This window comes from Mirounga angustirostris, unplaced genomic scaffold (assembly GCF_029215605.1).
Source record: "Mirounga angustirostris isolate CCGP_5_RB_7025 unplaced genomic scaffold, mMirAng1.0.hap1 SCAF_6, whole genome shotgun sequence".
In the NCBI taxonomy this organism is placed as follows: domain Eukaryota; kingdom Metazoa; phylum Chordata; class Mammalia; order Carnivora; family Phocidae; genus Mirounga; species Mirounga angustirostris.
Window position 1 is genome coordinate 123,889,544 of NW_026991714.1, and position 17,172 is coordinate 123,906,715.

General features: G+C 43.7%; 1 protein-coding gene across 2 annotated transcripts in view; it reads right to left on the minus strand.

Moving 5' to 3' along the window:
- Positions 1-3,782: 3,782 nt before the first annotated feature.
- PIK3AP1 (phosphoinositide-3-kinase adaptor protein 1) overlaps positions 3,783-17,172 on the minus strand; it is a 113,615-nt gene continuing 100,225 nt past the window's right edge. For both annotated transcript variants that reach the window (XM_045878527.3, XM_045878525.3), the window contains exons 15-17: positions 15,887-15,957; positions 14,119-14,237; positions 3,783-7,241 (exon numbers count right to left, since the gene is read on the minus strand). In XM_045878527.3, the coding sequence (XP_045734483.1) occupies positions 7,184-7,241; positions 14,119-14,237; positions 15,887-15,957 (248 nt within the window). In that variant the 3' untranslated portion in view covers positions 3,783-7,183. The remainder of the gene's footprint in view (positions 7,242-14,118; positions 14,238-15,886; positions 15,958-17,172) is intronic.

Here is a 17,172-nt window from a genome sequence, read left to right on the forward strand (position 1 = left end):
ATCCTCACAAAAACCCTATGTATGTTCATTTTACAGGTATGATAACTGAAGCACAGAGAGGTTAAGTGGCTTGCTGAAAGAGAAGTCAGTCCCAAGCAGTCTGGTTCCAAAATCAGTCTTTCTTACTACTAAATGGACCTCCATCTGTACAACCATTTTTTAAAATGAAATAGACTTGTATGTACTGGCATGCAGTGATATTAAGAGATAATTTTTTTTTTTAAGATTATTTGAGAGAGAGAGCATGTGCATGAACAAGAGAGGGAGAGGGAGAGAGAATCTGAAGCAGATTCTGTGCTGAGCACGGAGCCCAACTCGGGGCTCCAAACGACCCTGAGATCATGACCTGAGCCTAAACCAAGGGTCAGACACTGTCCACCCAGGTGCCCCAAAAGTAAAAGATACTTTTAAATGAAAAATGCTGACAAAATAGAATATAATAACATTTTTTTTTAAGATTTTTATTTACTTATTTTGAGAGAGAGAGAGAGAGAACATGAGCAGGGGGAGGGGCAGAGGGAAAGAGAGAGAATCTGAAGCAGACTCCATGCTGAGTATGGAGCCCGATGCAGGACTTGATCTCAAGACCCTGAGATCACTACCTGAGCCGAAATCAAGAGTCAGATGCTTAACCGACTGAGCCACCTGGTGCCTGGAATATAATCCCCTTTAAAATGGTCCTATATTAGTCTACCCAGAGAAAACAATCTGAAAGATTATGATGCAAACCATTAACACCAGGTAAGTTTCTTCTTTGTACATACCTGTAAATATTTGGATGTTTTTTACAATGACCATGTGCTATGTATGTAATCAGGGGGCAAAGTTTCTTGCTAAAGGACAGCCCTGTTAATAGGCAGCTGCACGATCAGACCCCAATTTATCAGACTCCAGCTTTACCTCCCACCAATCTCCTCGTCCTGGCTCCATCCCTATATTTCCCAAACATACCATGTTTTTTTATATTTGTGTGCCTTTGCCTAGAATGCAAATAAGCGGACAACTATTAGATACTCTCCTTCCAGGCCTAAGTGAATTATCACCTCTTCTGTGAAACAGGAAGTTGAGCATCCCTTCTTTGGGGTTCCAAAAGCATTCAGTATGTCATGCCACAGTTACCACTTTTCATCTCCTCTTCTGTACTACATTCTGTCCTATTTTTTAGGACAGAATATAGTACAAACAAACTTCAACAATTATTAATCCAGTAGAGTTTTCAGGGATGTGTATTTATTGTTTTTTAAAACAAAAAAGGTTTTATTATCTGAGAGAGTACAAGCAGGGGGAGCGGAAGAGGGAGAGGGAGAAGCAGGCTCCCCTCTGAGCAGAGAACCCGATGTGGGCGCTCCATCCCAGCACCCTAGGATGATGACCTGAGCCGAAGGCAGACACTCAACCGACTGAGCCAGCTAGGCGCCCCTACATTCTGACCTTTTATGATGGCAAGGACTATCATTTGTTCATCTTTGTTTCTGTCCCAGCTGCTGGAATAGCGTTCATCACATCATAGACATTCAAACTATTTGCTGAGTGAATGAAGGAAGACATTAATAAGTGAATAGTCAAACTGCATAGAGGATTTGCACAATACTTTATAGCCAGTCTGAGACATCACAAGGCAGTACATGATTAATTGCTGAATGAATCGTACACCAGTAATTCCTAAAGAAATCAGAGGAGGCGTCTTATACATCTTTGTATATCCCCTAGAGTACCCAGCAAAGTGACTTGCTCATAGTGAAAGCTCAGTAAATGCTCCATGAATGAATAATCACTGCTTTTGAATCAAGTGATGATGTGCAATTGAAGAACAAGCAGTGTAAGTGCTGAATTAAGATGGATGAGTAGTTTCTTCCTTGAACATCCATCACCAGCCTCCGCAGAGTTGAGGCAGCAAACATTTGGTGTTGTGGGGAGCACTGGGTTGGCAATTGCTTGGGGGTGGGGAGGACACAAGAAAAATTTAAAGCATCCATTTGGGGAGCGTAGACTTAAAACCAGGAAATTATACACATAACAGAGAATAGGCAGGACGGTGTACAAAAAAAGGACTACACAAAATGTGACCAACTGTGCAAATGTACAAGAGGCAGTAAGAGCAATGGGTAAGTAGAAAAGAGGAAACCCTGGGGCGCCTGGATGGCTCAGTCGTTAAGTTAAGCATCTGCCTTTGGCTCAGGTCATAATCCCAGGGGGCTCCGTGCTCAGCAGGAAGCCTGCTTCTCTCTCTCCCCCTCCCCCTGCTTGTGTTCCCTCTCTCGCTGTCTCTCTCTGTCCAACAAATAAATAAAATCTTAAAAAAAAAAAAAAAAAGAAACGAGGAAACCCTGTTTTGGTGGAGTTTTTGGAAAAGTTTAATGGTGGGTAGAGCAGATAGGGTCATTAACTCAACAACTATTTATCAAGCTCTACTATGTCCCAGGAATTCCGGTAGGTACTAGGAAATGATGATGATAAATGGCTCTAGGGATACAAGTCTGATTACGGCAGGTATGGAAAGAAGGAATAGGAATTAAATACCGGCCAGAGGAAAAGGAGTGTGCCTTCAAGTATCTTTGGAAACTGATGACTTTACACTAAAAAACAGGACTAGGAAGCACCATCAAAATCAGGGCTGGGGGCGCCTGGGTGGCTCAGTCGTTAAGCGCCTGCCTTCGGCTCAGGTCGATCCCAGGGTCCTGGGATGGAGCCCCGCATCGGGCTCCCTGCTCCGCGGGAAGCCTGCCTCTTCCTCTCCCGCTCCCCCTGCTTGTGTTCCTCTCTCTCTGTGTCTCCCTCTGTCAAATAAATAAATAAATAAAATCTTAAAAAAAAAAAAAAATCAGGACTGTTCCAGGCACCTGGGTGGCTCAGTTGGTTAAGCGACTGCCTTCGGCTCAGGTCATGATCCTGGAGTCCCGGGATCGAGTCCCGCATCGGGCTCCCTGCTCGGCAGGGAGTCTGCTTCTCCCTCTGACCCTCCTTTCCCTCATGCTCTCCGTCTCTCATTCTCTCTCTCAAATAAATAAATAAAATCTTAAAAAAAAAAAAAAAAAAAGAAGGGAGTCTGCTTCTCCCTCTGCCCCTTCCCCCCAGCTCGTGCACTCTCTCTCAAAAATAAATAAAATCTTGGAGTGCCTGGGTGGTTCAGTCATTAAGCGTCTGCCTTCCGCTCAGGTCATGATCCCAGGGTCCTGGGATCGAGTCCCGCATCGGGCTCCCTGCTGTGTGGGAAACCTGCTTCTCCCTCTTCCACTCCCCCTGCTTGTGTTCCCTCTCTTCCTGTGTCTTTCTCTGTCAAATAAATAAATAAAATCTTAAAAAAAAAAAATTCTGTCTCCTGGGGGTGCCTGGGTAGCTCAAGTCGTTAAGCATCTGCATTCGGCTCAGGTCATGATCCCAGGGTCCTGGGATCGAGTCCCACATCGAGCTCCCTGCTCGGCGGGAAGCCTGCTTCTCCCTCTCCCACTCCCCCTGCTTGTGTTCCCTCTCTCGCTGTCTCTCTGTCAAATAAATAATTAAATCTTTAAAAAATATAAGTAAATAAATAAATAAAATCTTTAAAAAAAAGATCAGGGCTGTTCTGTCAGACTAAGGAGTAAAAAACATTGATATATCTTGTTTCACCAGTTTCTTCATCTAGATTGATGACCCCATTCCCTGACACCAAAAGGGAGGGGAGAAAACGTGCTAGTGAAAGGGTACACCCCTCCTCCAACGGCTGTCCAGCCTGTTTATGGTAGTCCTAGTAAGACTCAGTTGGTTAAAGGGCTTATGACCAGTAAATGATCCAGAAACCCACCATTTCAATCTTTTATTTTCATTCTTAATAAACATGATCTTCAAAAGTCTTGGTCTATAAATAACAACATATCTTTTGATTTCCAATGTCAGGTACTGTTAGAGAAGGTAATTGAGAGAACATGACCGCCAGTTGACCCTCGCGCCGTATGCTGGCAGTCGGAGGATCCTCACCCGCTTCCCTGTCTTTGGAATATATACTCTGCCCACTATTTCCAAAGTGGGAGCTGCTCCAAGGACATAACCTTGAGGGAGTAAGGTGTTGTTGAGACCATCTGGACGGTATATGTGACTGAACCCAGTTAAGGCCTCTCTATATGAACTTTTAAGACTCTGGTGGGCAGGTGAGGAGATCTACTTGCCTTATGGCTGCCCAAGACAAGCCTTGTATAGGGGCTAGTTTCAGATACCCTTTTCTTTGAAATTCTATTTCTTCTTTCTACTTTATGTTTGTCTTTCTAGTTATTTACTTCTGGGGTGGGGCAGTCCTTCCATTGCTACTCATCACTTTGTACATCTCTTTTCTGTTCTAGCTGGAATGTTCTAGGCAGGGAAAAAACTTCCTAATTGTTCTAAGTTCTTTCTTTAGGAAGCAATCACTTAAAACAATTGGTTCTCAGACTGAAATAAATCTGTTATTAAGGCTTCCTCAGCCAACCAGCTGCAAAACCAAACACTATTCTTTGAAAGAGGAGCACAGAAAACCATCCTATTTCCTGGTGCATATGGGAGAGGGATTTAAAAATCCCAACTACTGAAGTGATAAAGGACAGGCTAGAACCTCCCTTTTTTAGTAACAAAGCAAGAAAAATGGAGGGGAGAGTAAGTACTTAGCTTGACTTGTAAAACTCCTCACTGAAGTAATTTTCATACTATCACTTTGCCTAATTATGGCAAAGCATTAGGGATTATTCACATCATTAAATATGTCAAGTTAAATTATTTGATTGTAACACCAACCTCTTGTTCTAGTCTCTCAGTCTTCGTGCTTTGTTGCTTATATCGTTGGGTTATCTGCTCACAGGTTTTAATATGAGATTAAGGAAGAATACTGGCCTAGGAACTAAAGGACAATGTGCCTTGTACAGTTAGAAGCAAAGGCAATGACCACAAATATGACTAATAGCTTCCCTTTTTATTGAACCAGCTCATAAAATCTCGGGGAAGGATGGTGGCAGCAGAGTTGTCTCCCAAAGCAGAGAACTTTTTTAACAGTCTCTTTGGATACCTACTTACAAATTTAGTTTCTGATCCTCACTGTATTGAAATCCAAGGTTTTGTTACATAATATATTCCTAAAAATGTGTATAAAAGTTGAGTGTGCAGAAGTTGAATAAATTTATGTTATAATGGGTAGTTCTGTTTCCAGAAAATGAAGAATTTCACTTCATTGTTGGAGACATTCTTTGATAACATGGAGCAGCTTGGATGTGCAATGAACTCCTGACCATCTCCATCCATGTCTCAAGTGTGTCACATTTGTCAGACCCAAGTGTCTAATCAGCACTTTCAATTTTATGTTTTCCACTTACTTTCACAGAAGAATAAAATGTAATCAAACATGCCAATATTGTACAAACAGTGATGTGCATACAAAGATGCTAACACTAACAGCTGGCAGTAAGTTTTGCCATGTTATTGATCTAAATGCTTATTAATCAGAGAATGTACAAAAATCTAAATTTGGCCTCTAAGAAGGGGCTCAGAGATACTGAATATTAAAAAAAAAGTGTAGCTTTTGTCAAAATCAAATGTGCTTAAGAGATCATGTATAAATAAGAGGAAGGACAACCATACCAACATTATAATTTCTTGTTCTCCCTCTATCCCACATTACCCTCTTTCTCCCAAAGAAGTGACAAAGAGAGTAAAGGAACCGTGCAGAATGGCTACTATGTGCCAGGCATTGCGGTAGGTGATTTGCACAAACACTCTCTTAATGGCCATGGCCAATAGTGTATTTTATGTCAGAAAAATGACCCACGACCCATAAGCTATTAATTTCAATACGAGTCCTTGTTTGCTGGACCGATGAATGAAATTGGAAAACAACACCAACCTGAATCATTAGAAAAGGACATAATAAAACTGTACTTAAATAGATCATTAATACTGTGGCTTGTATCTGTGTGGGACAGAGAATACATTTCATGAAAAATCACCAGATTTCTGATATTTTTTAAAGAAATATGTCTGATACTAACTTTACCATATGTTTAAGTATCAAATTAAGGATCTGGGCTCTAAAGGCAGATTTCTGTGCCAGTGACTCAAAATTCATGACATATTAGTGGCATATGACAATTATGACATATTAATGGCTCTCTATTCTTTGTACAGATATCCCAAGTCTAGTGGTAATAATAAGGAAATAGATAAATGTTTCTATTTTACATTCTTCCTTTCTCTTCTGACCTCTTGGCAGAGAAAGAGTCAAGGATCCTTCTCTCTCCTTATGGCCAGAACTAATAAGACCTATAAAGGCTGCAGAACAATAAATGTGGTCATTGGTATCCCAAGCTTCTGGCTCCCAACCATTTACAGATGTTCCTTGGCAATAATACTGTTTTGAAAGCATACTGAATTATAAATGCCCAAACTGAAAAAAATACTTGATAGTCCCATGCCTGGGAGATCTGGAAGGACATTTCTGGAAGGTCAATAGTCAGTTAGTGACCAAATTTCTACATGTGGGCATTTCTTGAGGGAGAGCGATTGGCTATCTAGAGATTGAAAGTGTGGTGACCTGAAATTAAGAGACCCAGCCTCTAAACACATCTCTTCTTCTAACCAATTGTATACTCTGAGTTTCTGTGGAACCTCAGATTTGCCTTCCATATAAAAGGAGTTAGGACTAATCCATCTCTAAAGTCTTTTTCAGTTTGTTCTATTGTGACCAGGCCTGGCGTTTAGACACCCTCCAGAATCTATAGAAAAGTTGAAGAACCTTAAAAATCAGAACATATCTCCTTACCCGTATACTGTAAGTCTTAAATCATAACCACTTCTAGAAGTTAGTCTGGATTAGCAAATAAGTAAGGCCTAATATAAGTGCATTTCAGTAAAATCACTTGTAAAAGTACATTTCTAATCAATCTTCTCAGGCTTCTGACATGCCAAATTTGAGGTAAGTATTCCAATTAAGTCTTTATCCTTCTGGCAAACAAGGCTATGGATCAATGTACTTGGTGATGGTGAATAAAATGCTCAGTTTTTCACTTCTTCATGCCTTAAGAATATCTTCTTCAAGGAAAGCCCAAACCAGCAGGGCCACAACGACATCAGCCATGAGAGGAGGTCTTAAGTCAGTAGTCCTGCCATAAAACTCAACATGAAGACATCATTAACAGGCTGAAATTGCAAGTCTCGAAGTCCGGATGTAGGCAGGTTTTAGGAGGTGGAGTCAGCGCCCTCTGGGTGGAACAGGTGGAGGGGGGTGGAAGGTCTCCCTGGGAGGAGGCCTGAAATAAAAGATAAAGGAACAATTTTTAAATGAATTTGATTAACTAGTTCTTGGGCATCCACGGTTTGTTGGAAACTTGGTAAGCTATGCAAAGAACATGTTCCGTAATCGATGAGACCATATGGACCGCTGAGTGGCATATCTGCTGGCCACGCCATCACGACCTTAGCTGCACATTAGTGTCACCAGTGGACCTTTAAAAAATGCCAATTCCCAGGCTCTCTCCGAGACCCATTCCTTCATAACCTCGAGAGGATAAGGCTCAAGCATCACAATTTTTTTAAGCGTCCCTCCCCCAGCAAGTTATATTAACCACGTCTTTTATTTATTTTTTACTTATTTATTTTTTAAGATTTTATTTATTTACTTGACAGAGATAGAGAGAGCACAAGTAGGCAGAGCAGTAGGCAGAGGGAGAAGGAGAAGCAGGCTTTCCACCAAGCAGGGAGCTCAATGTGGGGCTGGAGCCCAATGTGGGGCTCGATCCCAGGACCCTGGGATCATGACCTGAGCTGAAGGCAGATGTTTAACCAACTGAGCCACCGAGGAACCCCTGCCTTTTATTTTCTGATGCACTGATACCTGGAGGCTTGCTAATCCTGGAGGGACTGTCCCTCCCATGGCAAACTAATTCTTATAGATAGCAACTTGCTGCCGAGCACACCTTTCATATGCAAACTAACCAGTCCCAGCCTATACCCCAGCCACTTCCTTTATGGGCTCCCGCATTTGGGCCACTATCCATCTGCCCTAATCACACGTGGGCCAGGAGTGCCAGGTGCCAGACAACTAGGGACCTTTGCCCCAGAGCCCACTGAAATTACTCAAACCAGCCAATCGTAAATCTGCTTACTCTACCTTCCTTGTACCCTCCTGCAGAAACCACAATAAAAGCTCTGGCCCTGTTCCCCAACTCCACTGCCTTTCTCCTGACTAAACCTGGTACTTCCCCAGCGGGCCCCCATGGCATAATATGCCCCCTCCTCTTGGGATCTATGAGTACAACAAACTATCTTCTCAAGAACAGTTGTCTCCTGATCTGTTTATCTTACCATACCTAAATAATAATAAAGCCTTGGGCTCAGTTGGTTAAGCATCTACCTTTGGCTCAGATCATGATCCCAGGACTCTGGGACTGATTCCTGCATCCGGTTCCCTGCTCAGCAGGGAGTCTGCTTCTCCCTCTACCCCTCCCCACTGCTCATGATCTCAATCTCTCTCTCTCAGATAAATAAAATCTTTAAAATAATAATAATAATAAAGCCTATATTTTAAAACACCAGTGATTCAAATATGCAGCCAGGCAGGAGACATACTGTAGGAGGGGGTCCCTTGAGAGAAGAATTAAGAATTTCTAAAGTCTGCTTCTCACAACTACTTCCTCATGGGACCACTAAGTGTGTTATCCCAACTCCACATTTACTTTCCTAGAAGCCCCCCTCCATGTTATTCTGGATGGCTTTTAAACAGTCCTAAATGCCATTCCAGATAGACCTGGGTGAGTCTATTTACAGAGAGGTTCAACAATTGTGGCTGGTGTTTCCACATGTGTGCCGTAAAACCAATATTTGATTCTCTTGGAAGCAAGTCAATAAGTCAAGAAAGAGAGCTTTGTCGGGTGCTGTAATTGAACTGTGCTATCCTGGAGGTGCATAGTTGAGGACTGAATGAACCAATGATTAAATATTTTCTAAATGTCTCTTGTATGCAAGTTTTATGTAGGTCAAGGAAATGACAAAAGAGTTGAAGAAAGAGGGGCTGTCTCAGGAACAAGGCAGGGAAGCAGGAATAGAAAAGAACTGCCACAAACATCCTCAGGAGGCCCTGCTGTGGCCTCTGGAAGTAGGTGGTTTTGTGTAGTTGCCTCTTTATCCAGAAAAAACAAATGGACCGTCTCCTTCTGCATTCCCAACCTGCCCTATGAACCAGGGCTTACAGGAGAAGGCTGAAGGAAAGTCAGGTAATACCACTCATCACCTGAGTAAGCTTAGGCTTCTTGGCTTCCTGGATTGCTTGTTTGCTTGCTTGCTTCTTTCCTTCCTTCTTACCTTCCCTCCCTCCCTCCCTCTCAAAAAACATTTATCTACTATGTCTCTACTCCTGAGCATGGGATATAGCAGCAAGTTCAATGGACATGGATCCTGCCCTCACAGTGCTAAGAAAGTAATGGATAAAACAGACAATAGGAACAATCGGTAAACTGCACTATTTTGATAGAGGAAGTTCAGAACCTACGGGAACATATAGCAAAGGCAACTATGCACACAGCTGAAGGACAAGTTCCAATTTCTCTGAACATATTTCTCATCAGCCCAACAGAAGTACCTACAGATACGTACATCAGAGTGTTGTGTGAGGCTTGGAGATGACAACTGAAAGTAGGTAGCACAGTTGTGCCTTAGAGTAGGCACTCAAGAAGTAAAGCTAATAATTTTATTATTATGAATAAAGATCTGTTCTTAGTCTTTTCCCCATGGATGCTCCATGAGCCTTACAATTTATCGTCCACCATAAAGACAGTCATGATGCCCTGCTGGCCCCTTTTCCTCTCTCTCTGCTGTTCCATTCTGCAGCTGGGGTAGGCCTACAAGCAACTTATTTCTGTATTTTATTCTGATGAACAATCCCAACCTAGGATTGGAAGTCCTATCTCAGGGAAATGGATTTGTGATTCTAGACATACCAGAACCATGGAAGTAAAGCATATTAAATCAGAATCAAGGGCTGGTCTGTGGGGAGACAGCCTCTGCAGGACACTGGGGAGCTGGAGTTGGAAACACAAGTGCCCAGAGGTACCTCAGAACTGGCTGTTTTCTCCTCCCTGTTGAGAGTAAGATCTTGCGGCTGACGAGTTTGGTTCAAGAACCCAGCAATCTTGATGTTGGTTAATGTTCTTTCAAAGCAGGACTGTTATTTAGCTGGTATGCTTTTGTATGATCATAACATTGTTGAAAATATTTTTAAACTTCCCTATTAGTAAATAGCTTCTGTCCCAAGTACCCTCACTCCCTGACCACTCCAGCCCCTCCTAGGGACTCCACAGACCTCTTCACAAGTCTGCATCTAAAGTATTAACCTCTGGCACTGCAGGAGGCCTCCAGAAGAGTGTTCTGATTACACAGGCCCCTGGCTTTGCCTTAAAGGGGAGTGCACAAATTGTTAGTGACTGACAAATCACTAGTGAATGGCAAAATATGCTTAAAAAGCAAAGTAGCAATGGCTCAGTAAGATTTGGGGTTTTGTTTTTGGGGTTTTGTTTGTCTGGTTTTGGTTTTTTTGGTCAACTGGCAGGACCTCACCTGTGAAGAGTGTGATATTGTTAGCTGCCCACTCTCTAAGGACTAATGCCCTGCAAGGGACATGCTGTTCAGAGGTATAATGCATCTGCTCCTGTTCTTGTCACCACCTGCCTTCCCTGACTTTGAAATACATTAAGAACTTAAAGGTGGGAGTGTGAAGCCTCTTTCCACTAATCTATGACCCACCTGCCCTGTGGCAGATGACCTGATGGCTAACTCTTCAAGAGATGGGTAGTCTAACACAAACAGTACCAATCTCTCGTCCATCCAGTAATTCCCTTACACGATAAATATTTATTAAGTTCCTACTGTGTTCCAGTTACTGTGCTAAGCACTGGGGCTGGGGACAGTAGGAAAAATGTTTTAGTCAAAAACAGTTTCTATTCTTTCAAGGCTCACCATCCACTTGAGGAAACAGATACATAAACAAGGGCCATAACGTGGAATGAATTATAATAGAGGTATTTGGAGAACCATAAGAAGGCTCATTCTGCATAGGAATATTAGGGAAGGCTTCATAGAGGAGGTAATGACTAGACTGAATCCTAAAGGATGTGCAAGAATTTTCTAAGCAGAGGTTGGAAAGGAGTAGGGAGACAGCATTCCAGGCAAAGACACAGTTCTAAATGGCACAGCTCACTGGGAATGCAGGGGTGGAGCATCAGTGAATACAGGAGAAGGTGGGACTTGAGGCTAGACAGTTTTTAATGCTAAAAACTACAGCATTAAATGTGAAGGCTTTTACGCCAGGAAGTGACATCATCAGCAATTTCTGATCTAGAAAGCGCACTCTGGCAGTAACGTGGAGGAGGGAGGTAAGTGTGGGTCTACGAGGATGAACATCGGCACAGGCAGATGGAGAGGGGGTGGATCTGAGAGCTGAAAGGGCAGCAGAACGGACAGAGCCTGGAGACACGCTCTGTGGGAGCTGCCAGGGAGGCAGGGTTGGAGGATGACTCCTGGGTTTGGTGCTTGGGGAAGTGAGAGAACCGTGCCATTAACGCAGGCTGGGAACTCACCAGAAGAAGAGTTTGAGGCAGAAAATGGCAGGTGGGATTAATTCAGTTTTGCACGGGCTGTGTTTGAGATATCTGTGGGGCATCTGGGTCGAGGTTGCCAGCACAGTAGGAAACAGAGGGCTGAGGTAGACGTGGAAGCTTGGAGTCCTCACTGGCAGCTCAAGTTCTGGGGACAGCATGTGGAGTGAGCAGAGAAGGGACCAGGACTGGGAGGGGGCGACAAGCACTGCACCCCCAGTGCTGTTTGAGAGCAGAGGCACTCAGGAGACATGGCCAAAGAACAGTTACTGATTCCCAGATCTGGAAGGGGAGAGGAGACCCCCAAGGTGAGCCTCCCCTCCTGTCTGTCAGCGGGTCAAGCATGGAAGCCATTTATTGGCTGTATTATTTTTTCAAACATCTCCTCATCTTATTATGCGAATTGCATACATACTTACAAAACAATTGCATATTTGCTAATCTTTCTTCACACCAAAAAGGAACCCAAATGCCAAGCTCTATCAATTACAGATTTCTTTGCAAACACTATTTCTTTAGTAAAAGTGTTTTCCTCTTTTTTGCTCCCATTTTTATCACAACATGCTTCCAGACTCCCCCAAAAGTTTATCAGCCATCTCTGTTTACATATTTATATGTGTCCCAATTTCTATCCTTTAATTTCTGGAACCTGTTTTCCTGGTTGTTCTCTTTTCCTCTCCCATTAACAAAAGCCCACAGAGTCTTGCAGCTATAGTTTCAAACTAACCACTATTTTCATCTTGGTGCAATTAGTTAACTGCCTCCAAACTCTACAATCTTTAGGAATAAGAGGTCTTAGGTCTTGGATCTCCTCCTATTGACACCCTGACCTTCTTGAACAGGTGTCACAAAATGACTAAGACACTAGAGCCTCCAGTCAGGCACACCCGGGTTTGCCACACAGAACAAGTCTTGATCTAGTCCAAGACCCAGTGTGTATATCTGCAAAATGGGATAATCCTAAATATCTATCTCTAAGAATTGTGGAAGGAATTAAGATAATGCATTCAGTGTGTTGAACATAATACCTAGTAGATAGTACACACTCAATACAGATTAGCATTTATTGCTATAGTTCTCCATAAACACCCCTCCCCAATTACCAACTATATAATTTTCAAGCAACAGCCAATTCAGGGGAATGGACCAGATTATCGCTACGGGTCCTTCCAGGACTAACATTCTACTATGTGACCTCTAGTCTACACCAAGGAAACACGCCGGTGAACGTGACACGGCTTGCGATTGCGGGGCTCTGTGTAACAAGTGTCAGTACGTGAATGTTACTGGGAGCACACGCTAAGAGGGGTGAACAGCAAAGGGAGAAGTGGACAGACACCTAGCACACGGTCAGCTTCTCTTTCCAGAAAACCAGAAGAAAAGCTTCCTTGTTGCACTTTCTCAACAAATTGCACTGACGAGATTCATTTAAGTTTCAACATTAAAAAAAAACAACCCTGGTTGAAAAAAAGAAAGCTTCCACCTTTTTTTTTTTAATTTTTATTTTTTAAAGATTTTATTTATTTATTTGACAGAGAGAGAGACAGTGAGAGAGGGAACACGAGCAGGGGGAGTGGGAGAGGGAGAAGCAGGCTTCCCACGGAGCAGGGAGCCCGATGTGGGGCTCGATCCCAGGACCCTGGGATCATGACCTGAGCTGAAGGCAGACGCTTAACGACTGAGCCACCCAGGCGCCCCAAGCTTCCACCTTTTAATCATCCCCCCCATTATATTTTAGACATCAAAAAAATAAACACCTAAGACAAGCCTAGGCTTTCATTCCCGAGGCCCCTTTCTGCATGGGCGACACTGAAACTAGCTTTGACCACTTTTCCTGTTACTCCATGAGACCTTGAAAAGGTTCCTACCAGAGGCCCGAGTACCATTAAGAGAGACATCAGAGCCCAGCAAACACTCCGAACTTGTCTGTCTAATGCCCATCTCCAAATCTCCACATGCTCATTCTTCTCCCGGATAAGAAAAATCACTCATTCCGTTCAGCTTTTACTATGGGCCAAGATGCCCCCCTTACAAATCTGTGAGGATGTTCTATTGTTATCCCCATTTTACAGACAAAGAATTGAGTCACATGAAAGTGAAATAATTCATCCAAGTTCACAAGTGACTTCTGGACACTGTCCCCAGATAGTGAGTGTGGCACTAGAAACATGCTCCCCACCATGCCAAGCTGCCCCCCACCTTTATTTTCATCTCCAATTCCTTCTTACCTCCTGGTCCCCAAAAAGCACTGTCCCCACAATACAGCCAAGGGAATTAGTTATTAGGGAGCTGAATTCTAAGCAAACATACAAATATCTCAAAAAGTTGAAGTTTACCAAAGTACTTCATTGAGGAAATATTGCACTTGCTATTTAAAGAATCAAATTAATGAAAAGTCCATATTGAAATGCATTAAAAGTAGGCATTTTAGTTAGCTCTGCACTCATTCTTAGGTCATCTTAGATGTCCCCAAATCTTACTCTCCCCCGACTGGAATTCACAGAGTGAGGAAAACATTTCTTATCAGCATCAATGTTACCTCTGTGAGGCAGCTCTGGGAGGTACCCTGGGGGGCCTCTCAAGGGGCAGAGTGGGTGTTCCTTCCACTTGTGGGGGGCCTGGGCTACGACTTCTGGTAACCTCAGGGACTTCATTGTCCTGCAGCAAAAAAGATGAGAAAGAAAAGGGGAAGTTACATTAAACAACAAGCATAACTGGACACCATTATCCCAAAGCCTCTCAGTCCCCCTCAGGCTTTGGCTAAGGTTATTCACAAATTGAGAATAAACCCAGCGACACCAGGTCAGCTTTCCATTGACGCCTACAGTCACTGAGGAGACAATGAAGCCCAAATGATCATTAATGGTCCTTGTTACTCAGAGTGCCCTCTGTGGGCCATCAAATCAGCATCACCTGGGTGCCTGGGTGGCTCAGTCGTTAAGCGTCTGCCTTCGGCTCAGCTCATGATCCCAGGGTCCTGGGATCGAGTCCCACATCGGGCTCTCTGCTCGGCAGGAAGCCTGCTTCTCCCTCTCCCACTCCCCCTGCTTGTGTTCCTGCTCTCGCTATCTCTCTCTCTGTCAAATAAATAAATACAATCTTTAAAAAAAAAAAAAATCAGCATCACCTGAGAGCTTGTGCGAAATGCTGGCTCTCAAGCTCCTCCTCAGACCTGTTTGATCAGAACCTGCATATTAACAAGATCCTAGGTAATTCTTATGCACATTAAAGGGTGAGAAGCCTGCTCTGTATAACCAGATAGAGCTGGAGAAATTTTATTTTTAAACCAAAGTCCCTTTTGGGGACAGCAGAACCGTGAGTGGTTCTCCGTCGTGGGTAATTAGGAGAAGCTGCTCACTGGAGGGGTGGCCCACCCACCCCAAGGACCCGATCTCAGGGAGTCTCCTGGGTTGGCAGTGACCCCTCCTGCTCGTCCCAGCAACTGGTCACTGGATCAGAATAGACACCCTGACCCAAATTGGGCTTGAGCCTACGGCAGCAGCTCACCCTCTCCTCAGAGGCCTTGTGGCTCTTGGGGGCCTGTTTGCCACCATACATGTGGAGGAGCGGAAAAGGCCAGCGTATAGAGAGAGAAGAAAGCAGATATGCCCGGGGAAGAAGAGACGAAAGAGCATGTGGCCCTGGGGATACACGGAGCAGGGGCCTTGGCTCTGCCATTTCTCACTGCTCCTGATCCAGGCCCCAAAATGTGATCTCAACCCCCAGATTCCCTGATAGTCATCCCGCTCCTTCTCACAGATGCCCTTTTGGCTTAACCAGTCAGAGTGAATTTCTATTTCTCCCTCCCTCCCTCCCTCCTTTTTCCCTTCCCTCCTTTCCTTCCTTCCTTCCTTCCTCTCCTTCCTCCCTTCCTTCCTTCCTTCCTTCCTTCCTTCCTTCCTTCCTTCCTTCCTTCCCTCCTTTCCTTCCTTCCTTCCTTCCTCCCTCCCTTCCTTTTTATTGAGGTAAAATTCACATAACATAAAATTAACCATTTTAAAGTGAACAATTCAGTGGCATTTAGTACTTTCACAATATTGTACAACCACCACCTCTATCTAGTCCCAAAACATTTCATCATCCCAAAAGGAAACACAGTACTCCCTGTTTCCCCCTCCCCCCAGCCTCTGGGAACCACCAAATCGGTATTCTGTCTCTCTGATGCTACCTATTCTGGATAGTTCACATAAATGGAATCCTATATTATGTCACCTTTCTTGTCTGGCTTCTTTCACCTGGATTTCTATATCCTGCAGTGGAATGACCCCTCGGACAAGAAAAACAGGGGTGGGGTCCCCAGCCCTCACCTCATTGTCCCCCTCCATCCCGCTGCTCACACTGAGGAGGCTCCGGGTGCTGGATCGGTTACTCGTACTGCCTGAAGGGTACAAACAAAATTAGCTGGACTGTGGATTCTCTCAGGCTAAAATAAAATGCAGGACTCTAGCACTTACTTATTTTTACTGATAGAAACAAAACATAAGCTGGTGAATATGAGATCTTCAAAATGCTGCCATCTTATACCATTTTATTAGTGTTTAGTTTTTCTCTTAGCATAAAATGAAATGGTTCACCTTTTTATTACTTTTTTTTTTTTTTTTGCTTTATAGCCACCGTTTACTGAGGGCTTACCACACATTACATGCTTTAAAAACATGACAGCACTTAATCCCTATGAAAACCCTATCTGATATTAGTGCTCTGGTTTGACAGACAAGGAAGCAGAGATGCTCTATTTCTTACTCATTCAGTGGTATTTCTAAAATCTGCAAACATCTTGTTGAAGTTTTTTACTTATTTAGAAATTATAGCAAGCATGTAATCTCACACACACACACACACACACACACACACACGTATATATATATATACGTGTTGGTTGACCTTCTGCCTACTTGGCCTGTAACCCAGGGCCCAACCTCTCAATGTCCGTTTCCTGATCTAGAACTCCCAGCATTGTTGCACGGAATGGGTTAGGTCACACGGACACATGCTTGGCACGGGGCCTGCAAGACGAAGCATCTGACTGATGGCAGCAGCTACCGTCACTTCATCAACCCCAAGATCCATTAGTGACCCCCAGACCTTCACCTCCCAGGACCCATGGCTCTGAATAGTCCTTTCCATCCCTCCTTCCAGGCATAGCTATGTGGCTTGCTCTTCAATATGACAACAGTGAGTGTGATGCAAGGTAAAGCATGATAAGCACTTGCACATTGGGGTCTATTCTCCTGGAATGTTCCCTTTCTGGATTTTGTTACCATATAAGAAGTTCAGGCTCCTGACTTAGAGACCATATGTAGAGAGGCCGAAGGATGACAGACCATCTAGGATGGTCCTGCCCATGCCGAGCTTATAGCTGAGGACATGCGCAGGAGTGACCCCAACTGACCCACATGGTGCGGAGGTGAACCATCTCCACTGAGTCTTGCCCAAGTGCAGAATCAGGTATAAATAAATGGTTGTTTCAAGCCACTGTGTTTTGGGGTGGTTTGTTACACAGCAATAGAAAACTGAAACCATATAGCAGAGACTGGATGCAGGCAACAGCCAAAGAGTAGAGTAAAATCCACTGGTCTGACACTTAATAACA